At 48.2% G+C, this 13168-nt stretch overlaps 4 protein-coding genes across 4 annotated transcripts; 3 read left to right on the plus strand and 1 right to left on the minus strand.

Annotated features, from left to right (window-relative positions):
• Window positions 1–10: 10 nt before the first annotated feature.
• PHALS_04711 (uncharacterized protein) lies at window positions 11–310 on the plus strand (the record flags this gene model as incomplete). The annotated part of the gene is made up of 1 exon (XM_024722578.1): window positions 11–310. The coding sequence occupies one exon, from the start codon at window positions 11–13 to the stop codon at window positions 308–310; it is 300 nt and encodes a 99-aa protein (XP_024573641.1).
• Window positions 311–7701: 7391 nt separating this feature from the next.
• On the minus strand, window positions 7702–9305 carry PHALS_04712 (uncharacterized protein; the record flags this gene model as incomplete). Its single annotated transcript, XM_024722579.1, has 3 exons — window positions 7702–7866; window positions 7930–8352; window positions 8424–9305. 3 exons carry the CDS (start codon window positions 9303–9305, stop codon window positions 7702–7704), a joined length of 1470 nt encoding a protein of 489 aa, XP_024573642.1.
• A 198-nt stretch (window positions 9306–9503) lies between these two features.
• PHALS_04713 (hypothetical protein F443_20055) lies at window positions 9504–10775 on the plus strand (the record flags this gene model as incomplete). Its single annotated transcript, XM_024722580.1, has 1 exon — window positions 9504–10775. One exon carries the CDS (start codon window positions 9504–9506, stop codon window positions 10773–10775), a length of 1272 nt encoding a protein of 423 aa, XP_024573643.1.
• A 248-nt stretch (window positions 10776–11023) lies between these two features.
• Window positions 11024–12693, plus strand: PHALS_04714 (t-complex protein delta subunit; the record flags this gene model as incomplete). The annotated part of the gene is made up of 3 exons (XM_024722583.1): window positions 11024–11123; window positions 11192–11918; window positions 11985–12693. The coding sequence occupies 3 exons, from the start codon at window positions 11024–11026 to the stop codon at window positions 12691–12693; spliced, it is 1536 nt and encodes a 511-aa protein (XP_024573644.1).
• Between the last annotated feature and the right edge of the window lie 475 nt (window positions 12694–13168).

Genomic DNA, 13168 nt, shown 5'->3' on the forward strand with positions numbered 1-13168 from the left:
CCCGATTGGCATGATTCCAGAACCAGACACGGGTTTTCGCAAGCGCGTGGCACAGCGGTTCCGCCTCCGCTGTCTGTCAGATTTTTTCGGTGCTGGGGATACATGGCCTAGCTGTAATGTGTTTGTCGATACGTATGTGGACTACACCTTACAGTCCCCGACAGTATACACCCAGGCTGTGATATTGGAGAGACTCTACAAGGAGCTTACGCAAGTGGTGAGACGCGTGTGTCCGACTCGTACACATCTGGCGCGGCCGTGCCGATGCCCCTACACTTTGGTGTTGCTACCTCGACTCGGTCGTTCATAATTCCCAATATTCCCAGAAAATTCCTGCTTGGTATTGTGTGGACGCCTGCGCAGCCCCAGAAACCCCATCCCGTAACCCAGCACTCTGCTGTTCCGCCACTAGACGTCGACACTGTTGCGCGCGCTGTGCGCCGCCAACAACGAATGCAACGTCTTCTATTGCCAATTTTTGATGACCTTCAGTTCCGTGTTGCATTCAAGCTACTTCCAGTCATATCTGGTTTTTGGTCCCTACAACCTACGAACCCTGGTATCATATGCTGCGTTCGCAGTGGTTGCAACACTGTGAAAACGCTCCAGCATCTGTTTTTCGACTGCACACTTGCTCACCGCCCACTTGCCTTCTGTTCGTCCGGAATGTTCAGTGCAAAAATGTGTTGTGTATGACATGTGGGGTGTCATGTGCGCAGTGACACTGCATTTCATTTGGTCCAATCGCAACCGATGCCATTTTGAAGGCCGTCTCCCCACGCCAGCTGTTTCTTCATTCGCTGTCATTCTGACAACGTTCCATGCGCATGTGCGCTACTGCATGCGGCGGGTGTATGTGGACAAAGAGGACACCGTCTCCCTTCAAGCCGTACTTGAACGATTAAAGTGTGCACACAACGTGGGTTCGTTTATGGATACGCACAGTGGTCTGTTTGTGATCCGTATGAAGCGTGTGGTGTGACAATGGTGTCAGAATTATCCGAAAACAGTGATGCCACTCTGTAAAATCCAGCAGTCAAGCCGTCCATACCTGGAGATGATGTCGCCTTTATATGCCGGATCGCACAAGCGAGGTCTCCTGTCGTCAGCTCAGCGTCGAGCATCTCGCGGTCGGAGTCTGTGACAAAATGGAAGACCGAGTCAAGAAGCTGGCGCTGTTTGCCGTCATCGGGTGGAGGCGCCATTCAGTCAGACTATTTGCATCCCCCATCGCGGAGCCCTAATGCTCAAAAAAGCGCAGCGAGATTTCTTGTGGATTTGTCGAGACATGACCACTCGGTGTCACGACTTCCTCGATCGAAACACGCCGTAAACCTGTGTCTAGTGGACGGAAAAGATTCTTGGTGGAACGTTCGGAATTTGCTGCTTGAAAGTCGAATGCATTGATCTTAGAGCCGTCTCTCGTAATCACGCATCGCTTCGTCGAAGAGCTCACTGTTGTCCTCGTTCGACGATACGCGATACCGTTCGGCGACTGGGTCCAGCGCGTTACGGGCAGCTTCAACACTTTGCAAATCTATCTGTCGTATCATCTTCTGCACGCCTTGCAGCTGCGCCTTGATGCTCACCAAATCACGTTTTCGTCGGGGTTTTCAGCAGCACGTAACTGTTTCCGGGCGAGCTCGGCTTCCTATTTGATCGCAGAGACAACCTTTAGATAGTAAAGCAGGTAGCGGGGAGACTTACAGTACCCTTGACCGTGGAGCTGCGTGCCCGAGCTGAACGAGACGCTGTGTGCAAGATGATCACCACCGTGCTTGGGCAGGAACTACTCGGACTTATCGTAAAAACGGTCGCAGAACTCATCTGACGTCAAGATGTAGTCAAGCCGATTCTTTCGCGGGAGTGGACCGGTGAACACGCGTTTGGTGTCGAAGTGGATGTGCCACGTATCGACGACGCAGAGTTTCGCGAGCCACTCCAGACAACTGGAGCGACTCGGGCCGTAGCGTAAATCGGGCTTCGAACAGTCCAATCTTGGGTTGAGTGGTGTGCTCAAATCACCAAGCACAAAGTGCGTCGCGTCGTCCTCGAACTCGTCGGTTGGCAAATCCGCAAATAACTTCAGCTTCTCTTGTCGATCGACGGGCGCATACACGTTGTGAATGTAGACGGGAGCGAGTTCGACCATCAGTTTCACGACGAGGTAGCGTCCCGGCACCGATAGCCGCGATAGCTGAACAGCCGTATCAAAGCCGGGAACATCGAAGCGCAGAAGCGTAAGGACGCCGCTGCTTCGACCATTCGTGGGTCGATTCAACAGCGCGTTTGAGTCGTTGACGAAAAGTTTGTGTTTAAAGCTTGAGTTGCGATGAAAGCTAAAGGTCGCAAGATGCTGTGCGCTGCCAAACTTGGATTCTTGAACTCACGATACCGAGTGCTTCGAGAGAAGGTTGTCGATAAACACGTGTCCGCTCTTCTTAACACCATTCGTGTTCACGGTCATCAAGGACAAGGCGTTCCAGTCGTGTTGTACTGCCGAAACAACTTTAGCAGCGAGTGGTTAAGCCGCCCGACACTGGAACCACCAGACCATCGGTGTCCACGTGAAGCTTTAGCATCGATGAGTCGACCGGGTAACAGCCATCGAGCTCTTCAAAGTCATCAAGCTAATGACCCTGCCATTGCACATCTCGCCACTGCTGCATGCAGAGCAAACCGTTGTCCGACCGAAGCAAAAGCAGTAGTGTGCTCGGGTGCGGGAAGCGCGAGTGATGTGCTGGGATCCATTCGACCGGTTGACAAGTGAGGTACTGAATCCAGTGATCATTTTTGAACAGTATTGGCGCGATCGACATGGGCGAGAGCTCGAATATGCCGAGCAGCTTCAACGCTCGTGGCAGCTCCGCGACTTCGTCCGTACGGGCCCACCACCTGGCACACGCCTTGAAGATGTTATAGTGATTTGACGGGACAGACATTCCCATGATACGCTTCAACTTGGTCAAGATCGTCGTGTCTTCGATGGGATACGTCTCGCTCATCACACGGTAGATTAAGTGCAAATGCGCGAGACCGCCGATCAATATGCCGTCGCCTGCCATCGCAAGCGACAACGCACTGTTAAACACGAGTGGACAAGCAATAGCCGACTTCACAATATGATCCGGGTTTGTCACAATTTCAATCAGTTTGACCATGATAGGGACCGTTTCATCTACCTCAGCAAACTTGTAAGGCAGCGTGGATAATTATTCCACTCCCCCTGGAAGTCGAGAGGTCGAGGAACGGACACGGTTTCCGCTAGGTTTGAATAGAGCTCACGTCGCGCCGTTGGCGCACCTCGCCTTCCTCGTCTTCCCATGCTGGGAAAGATGTATCCGACTAGTACTCGACATCCTCCGAATCCTCGACGAGTAAATTCGTCGTCGTGGCAAGCGCAGTGTGTGGCGCTCGGTTGCCGAGGTCTTGGGATGTGCTTCCCGTAAAGCCGCGGACATACTGTCCCGAGATGCACCTTGTGCAAAAGAAGAAGAAGGGCTTTACCCGCGGGCTTCCTCGGAACCAGCTAGGCTAGAAGTTTTTCGTGTCATGACCACAGGGTTCATTGAGCGGAAAATGTACAAAAATGTTCTTATGGACGTAACGGTGTCTCAGACACACGAGCCTTGTATGAGGCGGCAGTGAAATGTAAATTGTCGGCATCCACAATTTTGATGGTAGACAATGTAACGGAGTTACAAGCACCCAGAGTGTATCGGAGTTACACGTACCGTTGTATGAAAGGGTGGGTCATACAAGATAGTGTAACCGTACAAAGGTGTGGATTACACAAATTGGTGTGATCACACAATGGTGTGGCTACACCGAAGCAAGAAGCCACTACGTGGCAGGAATGCCAGTAGTTATAAGATTTTACTTTTTCATTAGATAATTTAAGGTTTCAGATATAGTCGGCTCTGCCGCAAATAAAGCAAAGGGGAAACAGTTTCAATTTTGAACGGAAGAGCACCTCTACCTTAGTTGAAGTTTTTAAGTATCCTTGAAGGTAGCGGATTGCGATCCGCTACTCTCGTACTGTCTGTGTATAGAACGAAAGGTCGGTGACCTTTGCTTAGCTTTCTAGAAGCAAAGAGACAGCCGCGCTACAGAGTGCTTGTAGCAGCGCTACACACATACCACCACCCGTGTATGCGGCGTGGATCAATCCGTCACTGACGACGTCACCGTCGCGACATGAGCAAGCTTATAATTGGTCTGCGCGACAACGCATCAGCCGAAGCATTCTGCTTTCCTGGCTTATACTTCACCTCGAAGTTATATTCTGCAAAGAAGAAAAGCCACCTGGTCATCCTCTGCGAACGGTGCGGCAGCTGAGACGCAGTGCGTAGTGACGCATGATCTGTGCAGATCACAAACGGCTTTGAGCCAAGCAGGTGCACCACGAACTTGATAAGTACATACTTCATCGCAAGTAATTCCTTGTCGTGACTGGCTAGTTCTTCTCCGTAGTCTTAATCTGGCGAGATTAAAACGCGATCACCCAATCTCGCCCCTCGGCGTCTGTTTGCAGCAGTGCACAGCCAATGGAAAAGTCCGAAGCGTAACAGACGACACTAAAAGGACGATCGGGGTCTGGCATCGCCAATATTGATGTATAAAGGAGGCTGTCTTTGACCCTGTCAAAAAAAAACCTTACGATGCTCGGTGTCCCAACACCACTCTGTATCCTTCCTAAGGAGATAAGACAAGGCCGTGCCATTTCCGCATAATTTGCGCTATAATTATGGAGGTTTGCGAGGCCAAGCCACTTGCGCAAGTCCTTTTAGTTCTTTTGAACCGACCAGTCCACAATGGCCTTGGACTTAGCGGGACCCGCTTGAAGGCCACGCTTCCCAATGAAGCACCCTAAAATCGGAATTTTTTCAGCGCCGACGATGCAATTATCTGCATTAGCATACAGCTTATTCGTGCGCATGCACTCGAACAACGCTCTCAAACGGACGATGCGGTTCTCCTCATCTGTCCTCCCGTGCCCCACACGACTGTGGACAAAGATGTCGTCGAATTATGTCTGTGCATACGTTCGATGGGGCCTAAATAATTCCGTCACAAGACGATTAAATGTTGCGGGTGCATTTGACAGTCCTTGGGGTATCATCAGCCGCTCCCAGAGCATCCAGCTCGGAGTGCTAACCGCTAGCAGCGGAATGTCACTCGCTCTCATAACCAATTGGTGATCACCATCGACCCAGTCGAGCGCACTGTACTTTGTACAGCCAACCATGTTCTGGAGAACATTTTTTCTCGGTATAGGCGTCTATGCCAGAATGGTGGCAGCATTTTTAGCTTGAGCGATCCGCCACATGCCGTTCGGATTCCCAACACAAAACGTGGGTGGCGAATGGGGAGACTTGCTCTCACGAACCATTCCTGCCTCGTGTTTTGCACGGAAAAAGGCGTCAGTGACGTCACACTGCTCTTTGGGCGGGGGCCATTGGTGTGTTACGCAGTATTTGGTTCCCGGAACCAGGTCAATCTTATGACGCACACCTCGGTCCGGAGGTTGGACCGACGGTGACGTCTCGGAATTTCTTTACCGAAAAATAATACAGATCCGAAGGATCCTTCAGGATTGACGATCCACTTCGTGCGTTCAGCATCCACTTAGTACAGCTTCATCCGGAAGCGACGACGAATTAATCTCCTCGTTTGGTCTTATAATGACCACCTCGGCTAAATTGCCTGCCTTCAAGGCTCCGCCAAACTCTTCAAAGGACATCTCGTCCAGCTCAAGACGAACATCCACCGTGGGGATAGCCTCGAGGGTGACGTCACCGTCTTTCTCTTCCTTCGCACCGTTGACAAGGGATATAGCTGTGCGCTATCGTCTATAGCAGACACACCCTGAGTCAGGGTCGACGCCCTGCGTCTTGCAGATATTATATGGCTCTGCCGTCTCCACTCTATAAAGGTTTTACGTCTCATCGAGATTGGTGGGAACACGCACTCGGCATCATCCAATGTCCCCACTCCCTGCTCCATCGGAGTCTTGATTATATCAACAACATCCGACGAAGAGTTGCTATTTCCGCAGTCTTCGTCCAGTGGATAGCGTGCCACTCAACACGGATCAGAAGGGCCTTGCCCAGGATGCCTCGGGTCTCGTCCGACAATGCCACTCTTGGTATGCAGAAAATGCTTTGAAACGTTAGCAGTACTCAGTGGTTTACGTGCCACTCCACGCACATCACTAGGGCCTCGCCCTTGATGCATCGGGTCTCGTCCGACCATGCCATTCTTGGCACGCAGCAACTTCACCGTAACGTGAGCAGTGCTCAGTGCGCACTGGCGTGGCCAGAATGGAAGTCTTCCGTGTGCATCTGTCTTCTTGTGAAGAAGCGGTGAACGTGGCATTCAATGCCGAATTCAATTTCATGTCAGCACGACTTGGTTGGAATGCACACCCTCAGAGCTCGTCGAGCGGGCCTGAGCTGATGGATCTCAGCTATGCTAAGTAAGAGGAGGGAGAACTCCGAGCTATCAGGTAACGTGTGAACACCCGACGGTGTCTTGTCTGTGGAGAAACCCGTCACCCTTGGACTGGATGTCCCTTGCGCAAAGCGCTTAGAAGTTCGTCGAACCGATGTCCCGGTTTTAACCAGTCTGGTTTGACGCTGGAGAACGAGAACACCCAGTAGGTGCGAGGCGCCCTACTAGTGAAGAACTGAGTTCTGTTGAGCCTTAAAGAAGTGGAGGACAACAGGGCTCATCCCCAAAGAGCTCTGTGCTCTTGAACACAGAACGTGTGTGCAAGCCGGGCTTGCTGGTTGTAAAAACGACCGTGAAGGGCTTTAATAATCCATAAAAGATCTCATCGATTCTGGCGCGTCGGGCAATCATGCTTGACGCTCCACGATCAGAGGAAATCAATTGTATGCTGAGGCACTGGAAGAGCAGTTGAGTGACACCGTCACTGTTCGTTTAGCGACGGGGACTTGTGTCACTGTGCCGAGGGTCCGTGTGGACCTCGGTTTTAAGCCCGAGCGTTGCCTAGTCTTAGAATTATGACCTAATCCTTGGTATGGTATGGTTGGAACGCCATGAGCCATGGATTGATTGGAGATCGAAGACCTTGGGCGCTATGCGCACGTAGTCATGAACATACCTATGCTAGGAAGCAGAAGCGCCACATGGTTGGCCAAGGGATGGCCGAGGCATCAAGAAGGAGGCCCTTGTGATGGAGGCCCTCCAAAAAGACGGCCACAGCACTGCGACCGCCTCGGGGAGAGGATATCTCGGCAATAAGAGTTTGCAACCCTTGGACAATGTCCACCAACTTGCCCTGTCAGGCAGCAAGGAAATGCGATCTCACGCGATATGCCTGATTAGCACTGGCAGAAGCTGACCTTCCTGTGTGATTACACCAACTTGTGTTATCCACACCGATGTAGGCTTTCATGCAAGGGTACGTGTAACCCCGTTACAAACTAGCTATCTTTACCGTTTCGGAATCGCTCATATCTTCTGTCGGCAGTATTGTTGCACAGACAACACTTGAATTCATGGTGATACCCTCTACCGATAATTGCTAGTGATTAAATGACCTGGTGTGCTGTTTGCAAAAGGATTTCATTTTTCTTTCTTGCCTTCAATGTTAGTTTTTTTACTCAATTTTATCATTGCATGAGAAGAATACATGAAAGATATTACAGGACATGATGTTATATATATTTAAGCTTAACGTTCTGCCACCTTTGTATTCAAGCCTGTATTGGGATCGGCGCTGCCGAATGTGCCGCCACTGATGCTATCAAGTAAAAATGCACCGCTATTGTTGCTCGAGCGAAGATTTGCAGGTTTTGCCAATGTTGTGCTTGTTGATCCGTACGCGCGTTGTGTTGCCTACAAAATCAAAATTTTGGCATGTGAAATTGTTTTCTAAGAAAGGGTCAGATATAGATGTACCTGATACTGATATCCAGAAAGCTTCGAAATGGCGTCTTCTTGATATGGGTGCCCAGCAGCGATCCCATGACCATTGCCTCGGATCGGTACATAAGTAAAACTGGGTGTTGGAGGCTTATCACGTGCGTTGTTCGCACCATAGCTGCTGCTGGACAAGGAAGCAGATGCTGAAGTTGCGGATGACGAGCGAAGACGTTGTCGCTGGGCCGACGACGCCTTATCGTGGCGGGTGAAATAAAGCAAGAGCGCGCTTGGCATAAATTCGGTGGAGAAGTGAATTGTGAATTCGTATGCGATATAGTGGACACCAACAGGCCCGCGGTACTGAAATTCGTCCGATTCCATATATCCCAAACCCATGCCGAACAGATAAAGTGCCTTCACCGTAAAAAGAACACAAAGCAGAATGCACACCGCCGTAATCTAATCAACAACGTAAATCATCAGTGTTCGTCCATCAAGCCAATAAATTTCGAATCAAAACTGCATTGTACCCTTCGTAGAACAAGCTGTCGGGGAGATAGCTCGGCTGCAATAGAAAGTGACGACGCTCCCGAGCGAATTTGAGAAGCGTTGTTATTAGCCATTGCTGCGGATGACAAATCGAAGAAAAAATCTTCGTCTGGACTTTGATTACGAAAGAAGTCAATAAGACGAAGACTGTAGTACAAAATACCAAAAAGTCCTAAAACAAAGACGCTTCCTTGTAATAAGTCACAACCTCTCCAGAGTCCAGCTGATGTGTTTGCAAATGCAAATAATAGTGCAAAATTCACGTAAAGAAATACATTGAAGAGAAAAAAAATTCGCCGAGGCCATGGATAAGCTTTACCCCAGCACGCATAGCACAATTGTGCCCAGAATAGCAGCACAAGTCCATACATGGACACGAATAGCATAGATGGTAGCCAGAGGAAAAATGTCAATAGTCTGCAGTATGCGGAAGTTGCAGGCAGTTTTGCCACGATCTCCAAAGTCGCCACTTCAGTAATTAAAGAACAAACACGCAAGGTTGAGGCCATAAACAGCAGCAAAAATAGGCGCTGGCGCATTTCAAAGCCAGTTGAAGCAGCAGCAGCGCCCTCATCTTCCATAAGAGCGGCCTCGGATCCACCCACGACATTGATCGACGTTGTTGGGGCTTGAGGAACGGCAGAATACGACACCCGACCAGCTGGTGCAGACCCGGAGACCTCTTCAGTGGCTGTCGTCATGGTCGAGAGACGCTTGCGCTTAGCCGCGTATTGTTTGTAAAGCATGCGCCCAGATACGACACTGAGGAGGAAAAAGAGCGAGATTGTCAGCAGCAATAAGAGGAGGTCTCCCAGACTTAACGCCTGGGAACTCTCATCTGCTTTAACGTTAAAGTTAATCATGTCTGGTTACGACGTGCCTGCCGAAATTAATGTTATAATACACAAAGTCTAAATCAAGGCAATGACGTTAGATATCGTATTCAATCAATCGGAAGAAGACGCTTCTTGGAAAGTATAGCGGATGAACTCAACTGTCTAGACCAGAGAAATTGTACCACAGAGTTGGTACTAGTACAGTTGAAATCGTTAGTCTACAGCATGCATTTGCGCTTGTTACGCCTTCCACTGCATATTGGCACCATGTCCTTTTCTTCTTGTATATGGCACACAGACTCAGCTGCTGCTCGATATTCGAGTGTTGCGCTATTTAATGACTTTCTGCGGTCCACACGCTGCACTTTAAAAAACTCGCCAGCACCTACGTCGGTACATGTGTTGATTGGCAATGAGGCAGCAGATGCTGATTCCATTGTCAGCTCGCTCAGTTATGCCTATTTGAATCATCAGCAAAAGCCAGAATTGCTACACGTACCCGTGTTGCCCATTCCTCGGTCGGAATTAATTTTGCGATGCGATGTCTCTGCACTGTTCCAGAAGCTAGGTGTGGATACTGACGCGCTTGTGTTTGTGGATGAATTTCCATGGGAACTTCAAAGCAAAATTACAGTTACGCTGATGGATCATAATGCGATGAGCAATAAAAAGATTCCACACGCGCATAATTTTCAGGTTGTGGAGATTGTCGATCACCATTCGGATCAAGGGCAGCATTTGGACGCTAAGAAACGAGAGGTTGCGTTTGCCAATGGAAACGCACTGGTGGCGTCAACATGCACGCTAGTTGTTGAGAGAATGATCAAGATAAAAAGTGATGACGTTCACAAACTTTTAGCAACTATGTTATTGGGCGTAATTTCTTTGGATAGCATTAACTTTGACCCAAGTGCGAAAAAGGTAACTCCAAGAGACGTCAAGGCGGCAGGGATACTAGAGCCAATGGCCTTTGCAGATAAAGAGGCGTTATTTAAATGGCTGCAGACAGAAAAGTTTGACCCTGTGCACTGGCACGCATTTTCGCTGGTGAATTGTTTGCAGGCGGATTACAAAGAGTTTAAATTTACCACGGCAGCTGGTGACGCGACAAAGGTTGGCATAAGTGCAATTTTGATTGATTTCGAGACATTTGTGCGTAAAACTAAAGATGCTGCTGAGCTGTGCCAAAGGTTGTCTGAATTTTGCAAACAAAATGGCATAGTATTTCTTGTTATAATGACCATCTTTATAACGCCCGACAAAGAACGTCACCGCCAGTTGGCTTTCTTTCAAAAAGTCGGAAATGATGCGAAGCATTGTGTGGAGAAGTTAAAAAAAGAAAGAACATTGCAAATGGAACCATTGATTTTACCGGAATTGCATCGCGATAACCACGTCATCGCTTTTAATCAACTTAATTCAAGTGCCTCACGGAAGCAAGTTGCACCCATGATTCTTCGTGCACTTGCTGATCCTGGTCAAGTGGCTTCAAAGTGAAGTATTTTGAGTTGTGTAATCCATTTCCCGATCAGAGCAAGCGGTTTTTAAGATATAAATTGGGATTAATTAAGTAAGAAAGGAAGAAAATAGTAATGCACCTTCCTCAGCCACTATTAAATTGAAATTGCTGTTGCAATTTTTTTACAATACATGCTATTCTAAACAAAATAATGTAAAATAGTGTGTGTTCTGTGTGCACTTGTCGCCCAGTCAAAGATTCCAATACCCACCCGATCTAACCCAGTATGGCTGCCCCCGTAACAATAGCTCGCCCTACCGGCGAAACTCTTCGTGGCAAACAGAAAGAGAAGGATGTTCGTATGTCCAACATTATTGCTGCCAAAGGTCTGTAAGTCAAGTTCATCACAAACATGTCCATCTTTGTTATTGAGTTTTGATTTTTCTATCCTTAGCTATCGCCAATGCGATTCGCACGAGTCTTGGTCCACGTGGAATGGACAAAATGATCCAACAGGGAAAAGGAGAGGTAATCATTTCTAACGATGGTGCCACAATCTTAAGCCAGATGCAAGTGTACCATCCTACGGCCAAGATGCTTGTGGACCTTTCCAAGTCTCAAGATATTGAGGCTGGTGATGGCACTACGAGTGTTTGTGTCATTGCTGGTGCATTACTGAGTGCTTGTGAGGACCTTCTGCTTAAAGGTATTCATCCGACTAACATATCGGAGGCTTTCGGTCTTGCTGCTGTCAAAGCTGAGGAAATACTTACTGAGATGGCCAAGCCTGTGGAGCTTGCCAACCGCGAGGAGCTTATTAACTGTGTGAATACCTCACTATCCTCCAAGGTCATCTCGGAGTACGCTGATCGTCTTTCCCCCATTGCAGTTGATGCTGTGCTCAAGGTCATTGACATAACCACCGCCACGAACGTGGATCTTAACACTGTGCGCGTGGTTAAACAACTTGGTGGTACTATTGATGATTCAGAACTTGTTGAAGGATTAGTGTTTAGTAAAGGATTCGATAAAACCGCTTCAACAACCGCTCCAACGACCATAGAAAACGCCAAAATTGCACTGATTCAATTTTGCCTTTCAGCACCCAAGGCAGATATGGAAAGCAATGTAGTGATCAACGATTATGCTGCTATGGACCGTATTCTACGTGAAGAGCGCAAGTACATATTAAATTTGTGCAAAAAGGTGAAAAAGTCAGGTGCTAATGTGCTTTTAATCCAAAAAAGTATTCTTCGTGACGCCACGAACGACTTGTCGCTGCATTTTCTGGCCAAAATGGGCATTCGAGTGATCACGGATGTTGAACGCAATGATATTGAGCACATTGCTACTACTTTGAACTGTCTTCCTGTAGCAAACATTGAGTATTTGACTCCTGAGAAGCTTGGTACTGCTGGTTTAGTACACGAAGAGACTGTGGGTGGTCACAAGGTTGTAAAGATTACGGAAATTTTCAATGCAGGAAAGACTGTATCGATTCTTGTTCGTGGCTCGAATAAACTCGTACTGGAAGAAGCGGATCGCTCGCTACACGACGCACTTTGTGTTGTACGCTCCCTTGTGAAGAAGCGGTTCCTCATTTGTGGTGGTGGTGCGCCTGAAATTCAGGTGGCACAAAAGTTAGCTGTGTATGGACGCTCATTGGAAGGCACAGCGAGCTATTGTCTTCAAGCATTTGCAGATGCAATGGAAATTGTGCCGTTTACACTTGCAGAGAATGCAGGATTGCACCCAATTGCCATCGTCACGGAGCTGCGTGCGAAACATGCACAGGGTCAAACGAGCATGGGCATTAACGTTCTCAAAGGGTCGACCAGTGACATGTATGAACTCAATGTGCTGCAGCCATTGTTGGTCAACACAAGTCAAATTTCGTTGGCTACGGAGTGTGTGCGCATGATCCTTAAGATTGACGACATTGTAATGGTCCGGTAATTACTCAGCTATTAGAAAAGCGACATTTCGTTTTCGTGGAATCGGCTGCTTTGATGACAATGGTAAAAATTAAAACCAAAAATGAAGCTTTGGTGTCTTACCTTGGCCTCCTCTTTATTTACTGTTTTCTTCATCTTTCACCTTCCGCACATCTGGATAATTATCAGCCTCGATCTGGTATCACTTAAAATGATACCACAGTTTGACTACATCATTCCGGTCCTCAGAGAACCTCGCATCTTGATTGGACAAAAACTTATTCTGATTCACATAATACAAAGCAATGTCAAATAATGTGAGTATAGAATTGATCATTGATTATGGCCCTCATAGTGTAGTAATACAATGCTTGCACAATAGACGTATGTTTCTCGTCTCATTGTATACCTAGATAAATAAGAGCCTACGTCGAGTATCCCATGTTTCTATTTTCCTCACAAGCAAAAACCGCTCAAAGACAGCGATCATCTTCGAC

Source organism: Plasmopara halstedii, assembly GCF_900000015.1.
Source record: "Plasmopara halstedii genome assembly, contig: Scaffold_262, whole genome shotgun sequence".
NCBI classification, from domain to species: domain Eukaryota; phylum Oomycota; class Peronosporomycetes; order Peronosporales; family Peronosporaceae; genus Plasmopara; species Plasmopara halstedii.